General features: G+C 41.7%; 1 protein-coding gene across 1 annotated transcript; it reads left to right on the forward strand.

The window, feature by feature from the left end:
* The first annotated feature begins 3,531 nt into the window (after window positions 1-3,531).
* LOC103429407 (geraniol 8-hydroxylase-like) lies at window positions 3,532-6,210 on the forward strand. Its single transcript, XM_008367557.3, has 3 exons — window positions 3,532-4,152; window positions 4,862-5,317; window positions 5,491-6,210. The coding sequence occupies exons 1-3, from the start codon at window positions 3,685-3,687 to the stop codon at window positions 6,103-6,105; spliced, it is 1,539 nt and encodes a 512-aa protein (XP_008365779.3). The 5' UTR covers window positions 3,532-3,684; the 3' UTR covers window positions 6,106-6,210.
* The last annotated feature ends 8,828 nt before the right edge of the window (window positions 6,211-15,038 follow it).

A 15,038-nucleotide genomic window follows, 5' to 3' on the forward strand; every position in this document is an offset into this window, starting at 1 on the left:
ATTCATTGTGATATTTGGGGTCCTTATAAAATTGCCTCTACTTGTGGAGCCAAATATTTTTTTACTATAGTAGATGATTATTCTCGTTTCACATGGATCTTTCTTATGCATCACAAAAATGAGACCCAACACCTCCTTAAGAACTTTTTCTCTTATGTTCGTACTCAATTTAATACACTTGTTTGTCAAATCCGTGTGGACAATGGAGGTGAGTTTTTCTCCCTTCGTGATTTTTTCCAAGAACACGGTGTCATATACCAACACTCTTGCGTTTATACGCCCCAACAAAATGGGGTTGTAGAACGCAAGCATCATCACATCCTTGAAACAGCCCGTAGTTTGCGTTTTCAAGCCAACCTCCCACTTCGTTTTTGGGGTGAATGTGTGCTCACAACAGTTCACCTTATTAATCGTCTCCCTACCAAAGTTCTTTCCAACACTACACCTTTTGAACGTTTCTATTCCACATCCCCTACCTATTCCCACTTACGAGTCTTTGGATGTCTTGCCTATGCCACAAATACTCACATTTCTCATAAGTTTGCTCCCCGTGCTCATAAGTGTGTTTTTCTAGGGTATCCTGTTGGCCAAAAAGCCTATAAACTCTACGACCTCACCACCCATAAGTTTTTTACAAGCCGTGATGTTATTTTCCACGAGCATATTTTCCCTTACCAACATCAATCCCCATCCGATGACCAACCAGGACCTGTCTTACCTCAACCCCTTCTTGACTACACTGATCCTTCCGCACCCATTGTTTCTCCCGTGTCACCTGTTGAGTCTTTTCCTCCCGCGTCTGATGCTACATCTCCCTATGTACCTGATCCTGCCATATCAGCGCTCCCAGTGCCCATGCCTCCAGCACCTTCCGTGCCCTCTGCACCCGTGCTTCGCCGCTCTGACCGTCGCTCAGCTCCTCCCGCTCGCTTCAGTGATTATGTTTGCCCTACTTTGCCTTCTACCCAACCAATCGATTCATCCTCTTCGTCGATAGGTCCTACCACCGGTACAAGGTATCCTCTTGCTAATTTTCTCACTTATCATCGTTTCTCACCTCAACAACAATCTTTCCTTACTTCTATCAGTCGGCAGGTCGAACCTCACACTTATGCTCAGGCTGCTCTTCATTCCCATTGGCATGCTGCCATGGACTCTGAACTCCGTGCTTTAGAGGCCACTAATACTTGGACACTCACTCCTCTCCCTGTCGGCAAAACTCCCATTGGTTGTCGTTGGGTTTATAAGATTAAACATCGTTCTAATGGTTCTATTGAACGTTATAAGGCTCGCCTTGTAGCCAAGGGTTACACTCAACTTGAAGGTGTTGATTATCACGATACCTTCTCCCCTACTGCTAAGATGGTCACTGTTCGTTGTTTGTTAGCCCTCGCTGCTACCCGCAACTGGTCTCTCCACCAACTTGATGTCCACAACGCCTTTCTTCATGGTGATCTTCATGAAGAAATCTATATGACCCTTCCTCCTGGTCTTCGGCGACAGGGGGAGAATATCGTGTGTCGCCTTAATAAATCCCTCTACGGCTTGAAACAAGCGTCCCGGCAATGGTTTGCAAAGTTTTCAGAAGCAATTAAATCCGCTGGTTATATCCAATCAAAGGCATATTATTCTTTGTTTACGAGGCAGCAAGGGCAATCCTTTATAGCCCTCCTGATCTATGTTGACGATATTTTGATCACTGGCAATGATCATGAAGGAATTAATGCTCTTAAAAGATTTCTTCATGGTCACTTCAAAATAAAGGACCTTGGTAACTTGAAGTACTTTCTAGGAATAGAGGTTTCTCAGTCAAAGAAAGGGATCTTTATTTCTCAGCGAAAATACGCTTTAGAAATTTTGAAAGATAGTGGTCTTTTGGGAGCTTGCCCAGTGGAGTTTCCTATGGAGCAGAATGTTAAACTTTCTAACACTGGTGAGTTGCTTAAAGATCCGGCAAAGTATAGAAGGTTGGTTGGTCGATTGATCTATTTAACTATTACAAGGCCAGACATCACTTATCCCGTGCATGTGTTGAGCCGATTCATGCATGAACCACGACAACCGCACATGGAAGCAGCTCTCCGAATCCTGAAATACTTGAAGAGTACGCCTGGACAGGGTTTGTTTTTCTCTTCTCAAAACAACTTAAACTTAAGTGCATATTGTGATTCAGACTGGGCAGGATGTCCTACGACACGAAGGTCAACTACAGGTTATTGCGTCTTTTTGGGTTCTTCGTTGATCTCTTGGAGGTCAAAGAGACAAAAGACCGTTTCTTTATCATCAGCAGAGGCCGAATATAGAGCCATGACTGGAACTTGTTGTGAACTGTCATGGCTTCGATATCTTCTGAAGGATCTAGGTTTGCTTCACCCAAAACCGGCCTTGCTACATTGTGACAACAAAGCGGCGCTCCATATAGCTGCTAATCCAGTTTTTCATGAACGAACTAGACATATAGAGATTGATTGTCATTTTATTCGAGACAAGATACAAGATGGTTCGGTTGTCACAAGATACATTCCCTCTTCAAACCAGCTTGCAGATGTTTTCACAAAGGCATTAGGAAAGGAGGCTTTCTTATCCATCATACGCAAGTTGGGAGTTCTCGACGTTCACTCTCCAACTTGAGGGGGAGTGTTGAGAAGTCAATGATATCAAGATCCCTGATATCTTAGCTTAGAATAGGAAACAAAGTCTGTAATTGATTTGTACAAAATCTTCCTTTTTTGTATAGCTAAATTGTAGGCTAGGTTAATTCTCTTCCAAGAGAATGAGTCTGTATAAAAGGCCTTTTGTATCCTTTTCAATTTAATTCAAAATAATCAAATATATTTTTACAATCTGACTCATCCAGATCTTCCCAATCATAGTACTAACAACCACTAAATAACCCAGCCAGTTATAGATCATATGTTTCAAATATAATGTAATTTTTCATACGAAACAAAGATAGAAAACATAGCCGAGAAAGAAAATGTACATTTGCCACCAAAAACAGGGCAAAAACCCAATCATGTAAGTGGTAACAACAAAATGCTCAAGAACAACTGAATTCATCACAGCAACTACCCACTGGGTATCAATAGAGAGAGCCCACAACATTTATACCATGAAAAACAATTACGCAGTGGTGTAGCAACATGAAGCTGAAGGAAAGACAATAAACCATGAACACATTCATGGGTGGGAAATTGAAACTTTTCAAAAAACCCGACCATCCCCAATTCTTATGAAGAATGCCAATTCCGTAGAAGGCTAAAACAGTCAACAAAACCCCCTAGAAGAAGTTACGTTCTAGCAGTAACGGTTTCATGCTCAACATCTTCAGTGTATTTAGTCCAACACTACACCAAATGTTTTACTAATTTAGTCCAACTTAAGTTAATCTAAGCTAATCCAGTTTAGACCCTTAAGCTAGTTCAATCCGAAATAGTACGGTGGAACAAACGCATCTTTTTGTCTTTTTTTTTTTATCCGAAATCACTTTATTGCATGCATATTGTAAACTTGTCATCACCACCACAATTTCTACCAGAAAGCGTGTCATGTATCAGAGAAAAACAGCATGCATCGGACAACTGTCTAAAGAAAGATGCATAGTTTGTTTGTTTTGTTCTCTCTTTTTGAGAGTTTGATTGCAAGAAGAGGACCTAGAGAGAGAAAGAAAAAAAAGTAGCAAAAATGGAAGCCTTCCCTCTCTGCATGATGATTGCTTTGTTATCAGTTGCTGCATATTTTTTCATCACTCGTCTTGTCCACGGCGGCAAATATGAGAATTGGAAAAACTCCCCGCCAGGACCTGTTGGATGGCCGATACTCGGCAACCTTCTTCAACTGAGCAGCAGTCAAATACATGAACACTTGTTTAAGTTATCAAAAATTCATGGCCCGCTTTTTAGCCTGAAATTGGGTCCAAAGCCGGTCATCGTGGCAGCTTCGCCGGAAATGGCACGCATTATCCTCAAGGAACAGGAGGCTGTTTTCTCCAATCATGTCGCCAACGAGACCTCCCTAGTCATGTCATATGATGCGACCTCCCTTGTATATTCTCCGATGGGTACACGATGGAGAGTGCTCAGAAGAATATTGAATGAAAATGTCTTCTCTACTAGAGCCCTTGACAATTTTACACCACTTCGCAAGCAAAAGGTTCGTTAATTTCCGTCCTTTTTAACTTTTGCCGATGGATCATGTTAGATTACGTAATTGAAATAATTTGTAAGATCACATTTGAAATCATTGAAGCATCTCTGCATATCTTGATTTGATCAATAAGTTCATGAAGTAATTGCAATAGTATCTGTTGATTTGATAAGAGATACACACTTACTAGACTGGTTTTTTTTTTTTTTTCTTTTTTTTGTTTCTAGATCGAGTGATTGAGAATTTTAAGAAGTGCTTTTGAAATTATTAAGAATATTTTGAGAAGACCAAAAGTACTTTTGACTATATTTAGCAGAAAAAGTTAAGGCAAGCATTAACATTTTTTATGTGCTTCAATAAAAAACACTTGTGAAAAGAACTGTTCTTTACATTGAACGCTGTTGGCAAGAAATTTTTTATTTGTGCAGTTTCATTGCCTCGTTTTGATACTAATTTATGTGCTATAATTAATAGTGGTGAAATACATGAGTGTATTAGTGACACCACGTAATGAGATTGTGAGTTCAGTTCATTCTTATAATAAAGTCCTCTCCCATATATTGAGGATATGTTCTCAAGTATTTGGGATAATCGTCAAATTTAATACACACATCAAATATTGGAGAAAGAAATTTTCAAATATTGGAAAAAAGATTTTAATTTTTATATTGATATTGATACTCTGAATATGGTTTATTCTTTCAATTGTTTGTAGGTCCATGGATTACTGAACCAGCTCTACTCAGCTTCTTCGTCAAAGAATCCGGTGAACATTGGAGAGTGGGTTTTCATCACCGTAGCCAACATTACAAGTAACCTTACATGCAGTAAGAGCCTTTTTGAATACACAACAAAGGAAGGGAGAGAAATGAAAGAATCATTAAGAGAATTAATAAAACTTCTTGGCACGGGAAATGTTGCTGATTTCTTCCCATTATTCAAGCCTTTTGATCCTCAAGGGCTCAAGCGGAGAACATTGGAGATCTTTTGGAAATATGATGCTTCGTATGAGAAACTAATTGACGAGAGGTTGAAAGAGAGGGAAATTGGAATCAACAATAATTCTAAGAAGGAGAAAGGGGACATGTTAGATGCATTGTTGAACTATAGAAGTGATAAAGATGATGACCTGAGAACGCTTTCTAGAAACATGATCAAAAGCTTGCTTTCGGTAAGTCAATATATAAGCTTGATATATATTGTTGGCCCATTGTTTAAAACAGTTTTAGCTTTTGAGTCCGGTGGCTGTAGGCTTTTGGGACTACTGATTGTGTAACAAATCAAACCTATTTGAAATTGATTCATTTTAAGAAATTAAGAATTGTCTTGATTTTGATTTTGTAGGACATGTTCATTGCAAGCACGGAGACAAGCACAAGCACTGTCGAGTGGGGAATGGCAGAGATCCTAAAAAACCCTGATGTACACAAGAAAATAGTTCTGGAATTGGACCAAGTTGTTGGAAAGGACAGGTTTGTCGAAGAAAGCGACATTGCGAATTTGCCTTACCTTCAAGCAGCAGTGAAAGAAGTTTTCCGACTCCACCCAGCAGTCCCACTCATTACTCGTCGCTCATACGAAGCTTGTGAGGTTTCTGGGTATCATTTTCCTAAGGATTGCGTTGCGATGGTGAACATTTGGGGGATGGCTAGAGATCCAAGCATTTGGGAAGAGCCTTGCAAATTCAAACCAGAAAGGTTTATTGGTTCGAAGATTGATGTGAAAGGCCAAGACTTCAATCTACTGCCATTTGGGTGTGGGAAAAGGATCTGTGTAGGATGGCCGCTTGCTCATCGCACGGTGCAATTTTACTTGGCAGCATTTCTCCATGCCTTTGAGTGGGAATGCCCTCCTGAAGTCGTGGACAATATGGAAGAATTTGTTGGGATTACAATTCAAAAGGCCAAGAGTATCATCGCCATTCCCAAACCTAGACTCTCAACTTCTGTTTACATGTAATCTGTGATAGCTAGTGTTGCATCATTAGCCTGTCAAATTAAATAAATGTTGTTGGACGTATAATCTTATAAAAAAAGTTTTCAAAATAAACAAGGGATTTGACAAGTTCCAGGGGCATAGTGAAATTCCCCATAGCCTCTTCGAGTCAAAAATGAGTAGATAATTATGACTTGTCACCAGTTGTCCTTATTTTTTAGAAAAAAAAAAAAGAAGTTAAATTCAAGTGATTAGATATGTCTTTCTGAAAGTGGTGCCTCTTAACAAAGGGTGCAAACAAAGTGATGATATGACGTTTCTGAATGGTTGTTTGGATTTGGATTTGGATCCTAAGGATCAAAAATCGTGCAGTTCCAATTAAATACTTTTTATATTTTTAAAAGTAAAACAACATCGTTTTACATGAAAAATATAAAAAAAAGAAAAAATTGTGACCGCATGATTTTTTATCAACGATCCGTATTCGTTGATCCTTAGGATCCCCAGGAAAGGGATCCGGCGAGGATCCAAATCCGGGTTGTTTAACATAATCAGAATGGGGCACTTAAACCTCTATAAATGGAGGACAAGCTTTAGAGTTTTTTCTCACTTACTTCCCTATAAAATCCCGTACAGGTGTTATAAGAAATAACCTTCTAACCTCTCCATCTTTTCATTGAAAAATAAAAGTGAATGTTAACCAAACATGGTTTGGTGATGGGGGCAGCACTAACTGCAATGCATATATTACATCTATAGGGTTCAGTTTATGTCCCTCAACCTTAAGCAATAGACTGTGTCCTTGATTGTTAAAAATATGTTAATAGTTAATCGTCTTTGGTCAAAGTGTCTTCATGTGTCGTATATATTGTTAGTTTGTTACTGTAAATTGTCAATTCGTAGTAAAACACGAAGTAGTTGAGTTTGTGATTCTCATCCACTAGGATATCCTTAGATAATGTTATCACTGAGCATAACAATTGTGTTTAAAGGATTCCTTAATTTACTTAACTAGGACTTAAACCTTCGAAACACATGCACCAGATAAAGACAACGGAGAAAAACTGTCAAACAAAAATGTAAGTACACACATGTGATGTTTGGTTTGTTTTTTTCCTTTCCCCGTTACGATTTTCAAGGAGAAAACGATAAACAATTATATACATATACTCAGAGAGGAGAAGAATCAGAGGAGATAGACAAATAAGACCATGAATTACCTGCATTTTACTTCAATTTCAGCAGCAGCAGCTTCAACCTTCCCTCTCTGCATTACCAACATTGCAGTACTACTTCTTGCAGCTATATCGTCCTCGATTTTTGAATATGTAGAATTATCAGAGAGACGGACAACCCACTTCCAACAACATCGATATTGTCCCCAATTTATTAATTACCACATGCATAATCCGTGAAGTATAGGGCTTTATCACAAAAGGCATCGGTATTAGTTGGAGTACGGTTAAGATATTTAAACTCTTATTTTCTCATAAAAGAGCGACATAGGATATTTCAACACGCTCCCTCACATGGAACCCAATTAGTGGGTCACACGTGAGAGATCCACACATCGGCAACCACGCAAAGTCAAGGGGACTTACCCTACACACGGGGCCAAGGGACCCACCATCAACGCACGAGGCCAATGAAACTCACCCATCACGTGGCAGTACAGCCCGCTCCCTAGCTTTGATACCATGTAAAATTATATAATTATTAGAGAGACAGGTCAAATGCCTACTTCCAACAACACCGATATTGTTCTTAACTTGGTAATTAATTACCAAGTGCACATCAGGTGTGGGGTTTTATCACAAAATGCCTCGGTGTTTGATGAAGTAGGGTTATGATATTTAAACTCTTTTTTTCTTAGAGATACAGTCGATATGGGATATCACGTGGAGCCAAGGCAACTAACAAACGAAATATACTATGAATATTATTGATTAAACGAGACTGCTGAGACGGCTATAATCGAACAACTTGTTTGGATCAAAACTTGAACTTTAGGCTCAGGAAAATGGCTGGCCCAAAACGATGCCTAAAGGAAGAGTCAGCCTAAGCCCAGCCAAAACCCAGAAAGCAGAAAAGGGCTTTTCTGACTTGGTGCAACTCATGAAGACCACTTGCTCACCTACCCAAAGGCCAAGTGGTATAGACTGACCAGCTATACAGTCCATAAAGTACTTTATAATGGCAGGACAAGTAAAATAGTTGATGAGTCACTGCCTCTCAAGTTGCATTCGGGCAAGGCTGCTGCCACAAGAGGCCAAGCTGAGTTGTCTATAAAAGAAGAAAGAGAAATCGGGAATAAGGACACTCAATCAAACAAACAAATGCAAGCACAAACTCTACTCAAAGCCAGATTTACCTTCAAAACGAAGCTATAGTCAGCCCAAGCCTTCATCCCTCTCGGGACAAGCCTTCACTCAAACCTTTGTAATAGCTCTGCTACCCTGTTCAACCTTGCTGTAGTATCGATTTCTCTTTGTAAACTCCTCTCCTTACCCCTCTCTAAAGCTCTCAGACCCTTGATAAGCCACAAAGATAGGGACCTGCAAGACGACCAAGCTTGCCCGACAAGGTTAAACCTTGCCCGACCTTCTTTGTTTTTGTCTTTTCATTCATTAGCCTAGCAATATGTTGTATACTTCCATTTGTATTCAAGTTATTTCTAGTAAGATGACTACTAAAAGAATCTCTCAGCACTTGGATCTGATTTGAATATATCTTTATTGTTCAAACCAGATCTAAGTTCTAAGCCCTCGGGCATGTAAATTTGATCAGTTGAAAGTCATTGGCCTCAAGGCATAAAAAAGAACCTTATGTGGACTTAACCCATCCATGATAGTCCTTGATAAACAAGAAGTCCGAAGTTACTTGGGGCGCAAGTAATCGACCTACCCCTTAGTTTTATTTCTATTATATTGTGATTATCATAGAACGCTTAAGCATGGAATGGATTCTGATAGGAAGCCTCAAGGCCTACACCTAAGGCCCTACAAAGGCACCTATTTGGATTCAATCCGTTCCGCGGTCTAGAACGTTTGAGTATAAAGAACGAATTCTGATAGGAAGCCTCAAGGCCTACACCTAAGGCACCACAAAGGCACCTATTTGGGTTCGTTCTATCTCTCGAATTCGAGTAATCAGAAGTATAATAGTTGTAAGACTCCTGCAATCAATGGAACAAATATTATGTGTTCGAGCACTGGTTTAGTTATTGATGGGAAGCCTCAAGGCCCACACCTAAGGCCCCACAAAGGCACCTGTTATAACTAACATGGTTTCTCAGGCATATATATATATATATATATACAACTAAAACTCGACATCCATTTTACATCTGCCATGCTATAGATGGCAGTGGCACGCCTGAGTACTTAGAAGTTAATCTTGATTGTGAGCCTCAAGGCCTACAACTAAGGCCCCACAAAGGCACCTCTCAAAGTTAACGTTGTCCTTCTCTTCCAGCCTTGCCTGACGAGTCTTGCCCGATAAGTCTTGCCCGACGAGCCTTGCCCGACAAAGCCCGACAGTGAAGCAAAAGCCCGACAGCAGCCCTCAACCGGCACTAACCTCCCGGGGAGCTGTGTGCTCGTCGGCCAGGAAACGTCCCCGATGGAAATTCCTGACGCGAACATAGTTTTGGCACGCCTGGTGGGATACATTTGATCAGAAGATATATGTCAAAAATGCCAACTGATTTGCAAACCATGTTGCTGCAGATGTTGCAAAGATTGGAGAAAGCCTCCACAGGCCCCAGAAAAGAAACAGACTTGGTTCCTCCCGAGGGAAAGAGACTTAAAATCAGCCAGCCAGAAGAGGTGATGGTGGATACAAACCCTTTCCCGGAGGCTCCTATCAATATGATCAACCTCATTTTAAAAAAAAAGATAGGGTCACCAGTTGGTACAGCAGAGGAAAGAAAAGATCCTGGGTTGTCCCAACACCCCTGCATGAATAAAAGTACCTTGAAGGGGACCAAGGAATCAAGATCAGGCCCTAAGATTGGTGCTCACGAGGGAAGTATAAGAAAGAAGAAAGTAAACAAGGGGGGAAAGAGTTGCCCGACGTCAATTCAAACAGTACCAAGAGCAGAGCAGGGGACAAAACACATGTTCATTCCAATAAGAAAAGGGTTACAAATCATCCTATTCTAAAAAATTAACATCTTCACTCAGGGTAACTATTCGAGAATGATATGTCTGCATAATGGCAAATATCCTACTAGGTTCGACCAAAACAGTATGGCTATTTACAAGTTGGGACCTAGTATGCTCTAACTCCGAGTTTGACTTCTCTACTCCCTCAATTTGGTTTTCAAGGGTATCCAGAAGAGTTGCTTGTTCAACTTTAAGAGCAACCAGTTGTTCCTCCAGCTTTTGGATTTCAGAAGCAACAACTCTAACCCTTTCTTTTGTCTGCAAGCTTTCATCCATCAACCGATCAACTTGAGCGAAGGTGCTTGACTCTTTCTCCATAAAGCATCTTGCCCGATTAGCTTGTCTGTCAGCTCTCTGGTATTGCTCCCTAAGAGCCCTTAAATTCTCAAAGAAAGAGAGAAAGGAATCGTGCTGAGGTTTTGATAGCCGACCAGTTTTGAAAGACTCAATTGTGACATTTTCTAAGTCACAAAGAGCCTTGAGGCTGAATGATGCAGTGAAGTCCTTCCTCGCCCATTCTTAGAAGACTCGTTGTTGCTCTGAAGAACTGGAGGTTGCTGAAGAATGTCTTGAAAATTTCAACCTCGTCTCAAGCTGCCCGAGTGCTTCAAAAAGTTTGGGCAACTTAGCAGGGTTTGAAGATGGAAAAGGAGGAGGATCCTGCACTGCAGCTCCCTCTAATGGAGCAATGCCTACTGAGGGCAATCTCTGTCTGCCTGATCTTCTCAATTCCAGAAGGGGGAATCTCTGTACCTCCAGAAGATAAATGAGGACCGGAGCGCTTTGACTTACGAACCAAACGAGGGGGGAAGTCTCTTTCAGGACTTGCTGCGAAAAGCCAAAAGGACCAGGTCAAGACAAGAATACAGTTTGAGGCAAAAAGAGGCTTTGGAGAGAAGAAATATACCTGACTTAGCCCTGGGGTTTCACCAGGAAGAGTACTACATCCTCGTTGAGGGGAAGACTTTCCACCACCAGCAAGAGAAGAAGGAGGTTCATCATCTTCAACTATCGGGCAAGCAGGCACCCGTGAGACTATTACTTCTGAGGTTACAGGAATATCAGGGACTATGGGTTCATTATCTGATACCACTGATGGAGGGGGTGGCTCATATACCTGAGAAGGCTGCAGAAAACGTGAGTAGGAGTTAATTTGGAATCAATATACAAGAATTCAATTCAGGAATAATGGCTCACCAAGTTACTGCCCTCATCCACGAAGTGCAACATAACTCCTGTAGAAGAGTCAAACTGAGAGGAAGGAGTTGCATCCAAGGCAGGAGAAGAAATCATAAACTTCAGATGAGGGCCATGACTAGGCAAGGAGGCAGATGCCCCAGCCTAAATACAGATAGAAGAAGAAGAAAGATTCAGGCATTAAGTCCAGAAACTATAGAGTTACCTAAGGGTTGAAAAAGGAAGAAAAGGTACCTCTGAAGGGTTGACCTGAGGAGGAGAAAGGCTGGTTTCTCGGGCAAGTGATGGGGAGGCATCGGGCGGAAAAAGCTTTTCCTCTCTTGCAGCCTGATTGGATTAATCAGATTTTGAGTTCTGTGAAAGCAAGAAGGGGTGTACAGATAAAAAATATAAATCATACCTCGAGTTCTTTGAGGGTGGTATTTTGCAGTTCTTCAGCCTTTTTGTGCATGGCAGCTCTTAATGGTTCCTCCTTAGAAGTAATGATTGGTCTCTTAGACGCTTGAGGTCCTGTTTTTCGAGGAAAACAAGAAGCAATTAGATAAAGGAGAAAGGTAGCAGTTTGGTAAAGAAGAACAAAAACTTACTTGAAGATTGTTGCTTTTTTCTGCCTGCCTCGGGGACTGGAGCAAATGGGGTTGATGACTTAGGAGGAGCGACAGTTCTTGCTCTCTTACTCTTTCTAGTAAGAGTTGGTCGTGTGGTTTTGGGTAGAAGTGCAGGATCAGGATCTGAAGCCTACCTATGCTGCAGCTCCATGGAGAACTGCAGCATTAGCTGAGTCATCCTTAGACTCAATGGTTTCTTATTCAACATCCACTGGGGCTGCAGGGTCAAACAAAAGTAAGGTTAGAAGGATTTCAGAAGTGAAACAGAATCAGGTTAAAAAGAGAAGTACCTATCAGAAGTGACTGATTCTTCTCTTGGATCATCTCCTTCCAATTTTTAAGCTCGCCCGAGCCGGGATATGGCTGAAGAGAAAGTTGACTGAAAAAGGCGGTCATGAGTCTCTTTCAAATCTCATCCATACTTCTTGGTCCATCTGTCCTCCCACCAAGAAGAGAAGAGCGAAGTACATTCAAAGTTGAGGATGATGGACTTTCGGGCAGCCTGACTCATTACGTCAAGACTACGTCGGGCAGCTCGGAAGATCACCTCAGAGGGAGTTGGTAGTCGAAATGAAGTGCCACAATGGATAGAATCGAAGAACGGGATGGGAATAGCCTGCTTGAATCCCAACTGCCTACTGCAAAAGTTAAGATGATACACCTCCAAACCTCGGTCATATCTATTACCCCGAACTCTCCTAGCCAGGTCTCTCGGTTGAATGCAGCTAATGAATTTCTCCCTGCAATAGGGGCTAGCATCTTCACCAGCAGCATCTTGAAAGACTTGGTCAGAAAACCAAGGGTATCTCCTCAAGACCGACGCGCCCCATTCTAAATCTGATCGAGTCCTACAAACTCTGAAGAAGTAGAAGCAGGCAAATGTGGAGTGATCTATAGGGGCAGCTTTAGCTAGGATTCGGGCAGGGGCCACACCCTTCGGGAACTCCAAATTGGCAGCCCGAAACTCTGGGAAGTACCATTGAAGCCAGGTTTGTATCATCCATATAGGCCCATTCAGGTTGGTCTCAAATGGCTCGCCTTGAGTCATTTCGAAAATGAGATGATAAAGATGAGAAATGAGGAATGGGCATGTAGCTACATCATTGAAATTATAAAGAGCTTCTACTAAGGGGATCCATTCAACCCTCACCCCTTTAGACTTGTTGAGGAAGATATGTTTGTTGAGCCAGTATAAGAGGAAATACATGTGCTCTTGATCTTTATCAACCCGAGGAGAGCTTGCCCCAAAATTCTCCTTTACGAAAGGAATGAAGCCTTTGAAGGAGGTCCCATAACTCTTGAAAGTTGCAGAGTTATAGTTCAAAGTAAGGAAAGTAGTGGATGAACCTGAGCTTCCAGTGGTAGAGGAAGGAACCCAGTCTTGAGTGACGTCCACTATCCTGCCCGATGGCCTTAACCCGAAGACCTGGGCCATGTCAAGAATGGTTAGTGACATGGGGCCCATGCGGAAGTCGAAAGTATTCGTGCCCGAATTCCAGAAAAGGAGGGCAGAAGCAAGCAATTCGGGCTTGGGAGTAATGGAAATTTTCGAGAGCATGATTAATACGTAAATACCATTACTCATCCATTTCTTCTTAAAGGTGGGCTCTAATTCATCAATCCACTGAGCCCAAGCAGGATCGTTCATCAGAGGAAAGCCTCGACGGTATGACGACCATTTGGATGAAGAGATGCCCGACCTAGCCAAAAAGGGATTTGGGGAAAACCAATTATCCCTGGGCATGTTGCTTTCTACCACTGAAAGAACCCGAGAGATCCATGCGGGACCCAATGATTGTGTCCCATGCACCTCAAAGAAGAGCTCGGAATCCAAACCTACCCAAGGGCGATGCAGCCCGTTGAGTAGACGACGCAGAGTGGCGATTCCTTCTCCAGATACGTAGGATGGTTAGGTTTGGCTGGATCCCGAAGCCATTTGATGAAGTTTGAGAGGGGGGTACCAAAGAAGATGACGAGGGTGAAAGATATTGAGCAAAAAAGTGAAAAAGAATCTGAAAGATTTAAGAGAAGAGAAATAGCTGGGAGAAATAGGAAATTTTTAAATTGCAGAGGGATTTCTTGCCATGAACACAGGGGATTAGAGGGTTCGAATGCAAGGGATTCGTGGGTTTTAATAGGGAGCTTTTCAATCAATATTGGCGCCTGGAATTCTAGGCTAAATATCAATTGAATGGGGGCACTGTTTGGATCAAAACTTGAACTTTGGGCTCAGGAAAAAGGCTGGCCCAAAAGGATGCCTAAAGGAAGAGTCGGCCTAAGCCCAGCTAAAACCCAGAAAGCAGAAAAGGGTTTTTCTGGCTTGGTGCAGCTCATGAAAACCACTGGCTCACCTACCCAAAGGCCAAGTGGTATAGACTGACCAGCTATACAGTCCATAAAGTACTTTATAATGGCAGGACAAGTAAAATAGCTGATGAGTCACTGCCTCTCAAGTTGCATTCGGGCAAGGCTGCTGCCACAAGAGGCCAAGCTGAGTTGTCTATAAAAGAAGAAAGAGAAATCAGGAATAAGGACACTCAATCAAACAAACAAATGCAAGCACAAACTCTGCTCAAAGCCAGATTTGCCTTCAAAACGAAGCTGTAGTCAGCCCAAGCCTTCATCCCTCTCGGGATAAGCCTTCACTCAAACCTTTGTAATAGCTCTGCTACCCTGTTCAACCTTGTTGTAGTATCGATTTCTCTTTGTAAACTCCTCTCATTACCCCTCTCTAAAGCTCTCAGACACTTGATAAGCCACAAAGATAGGGACCTGCAAGACGACCAGGCTTGCCCGACAAGGTTAAACCTTGCCCAACCTTCTTTGTTTTGTCTTTTCATTCATTAGCCTAGCAATATGTTGTATACTTCCAGTTGTATTCAAGTTATTTCTAGTAAGATGACTACTAAAAGAATCTCTCAGCAGTTAGATCAGATTTGAATACATCTTCATTGTTCAAACCAGATCTAAGTTCTAAGCCATCGAG

The sequence above is a fragment of the Malus domestica genome, chromosome 09 (genome assembly GCF_042453785.1).
Source record: "Malus domestica chromosome 09, GDT2T_hap1".
Taxonomy (NCBI): Eukaryota; Viridiplantae; Streptophyta; class Magnoliopsida; order Rosales; family Rosaceae; genus Malus; species Malus domestica.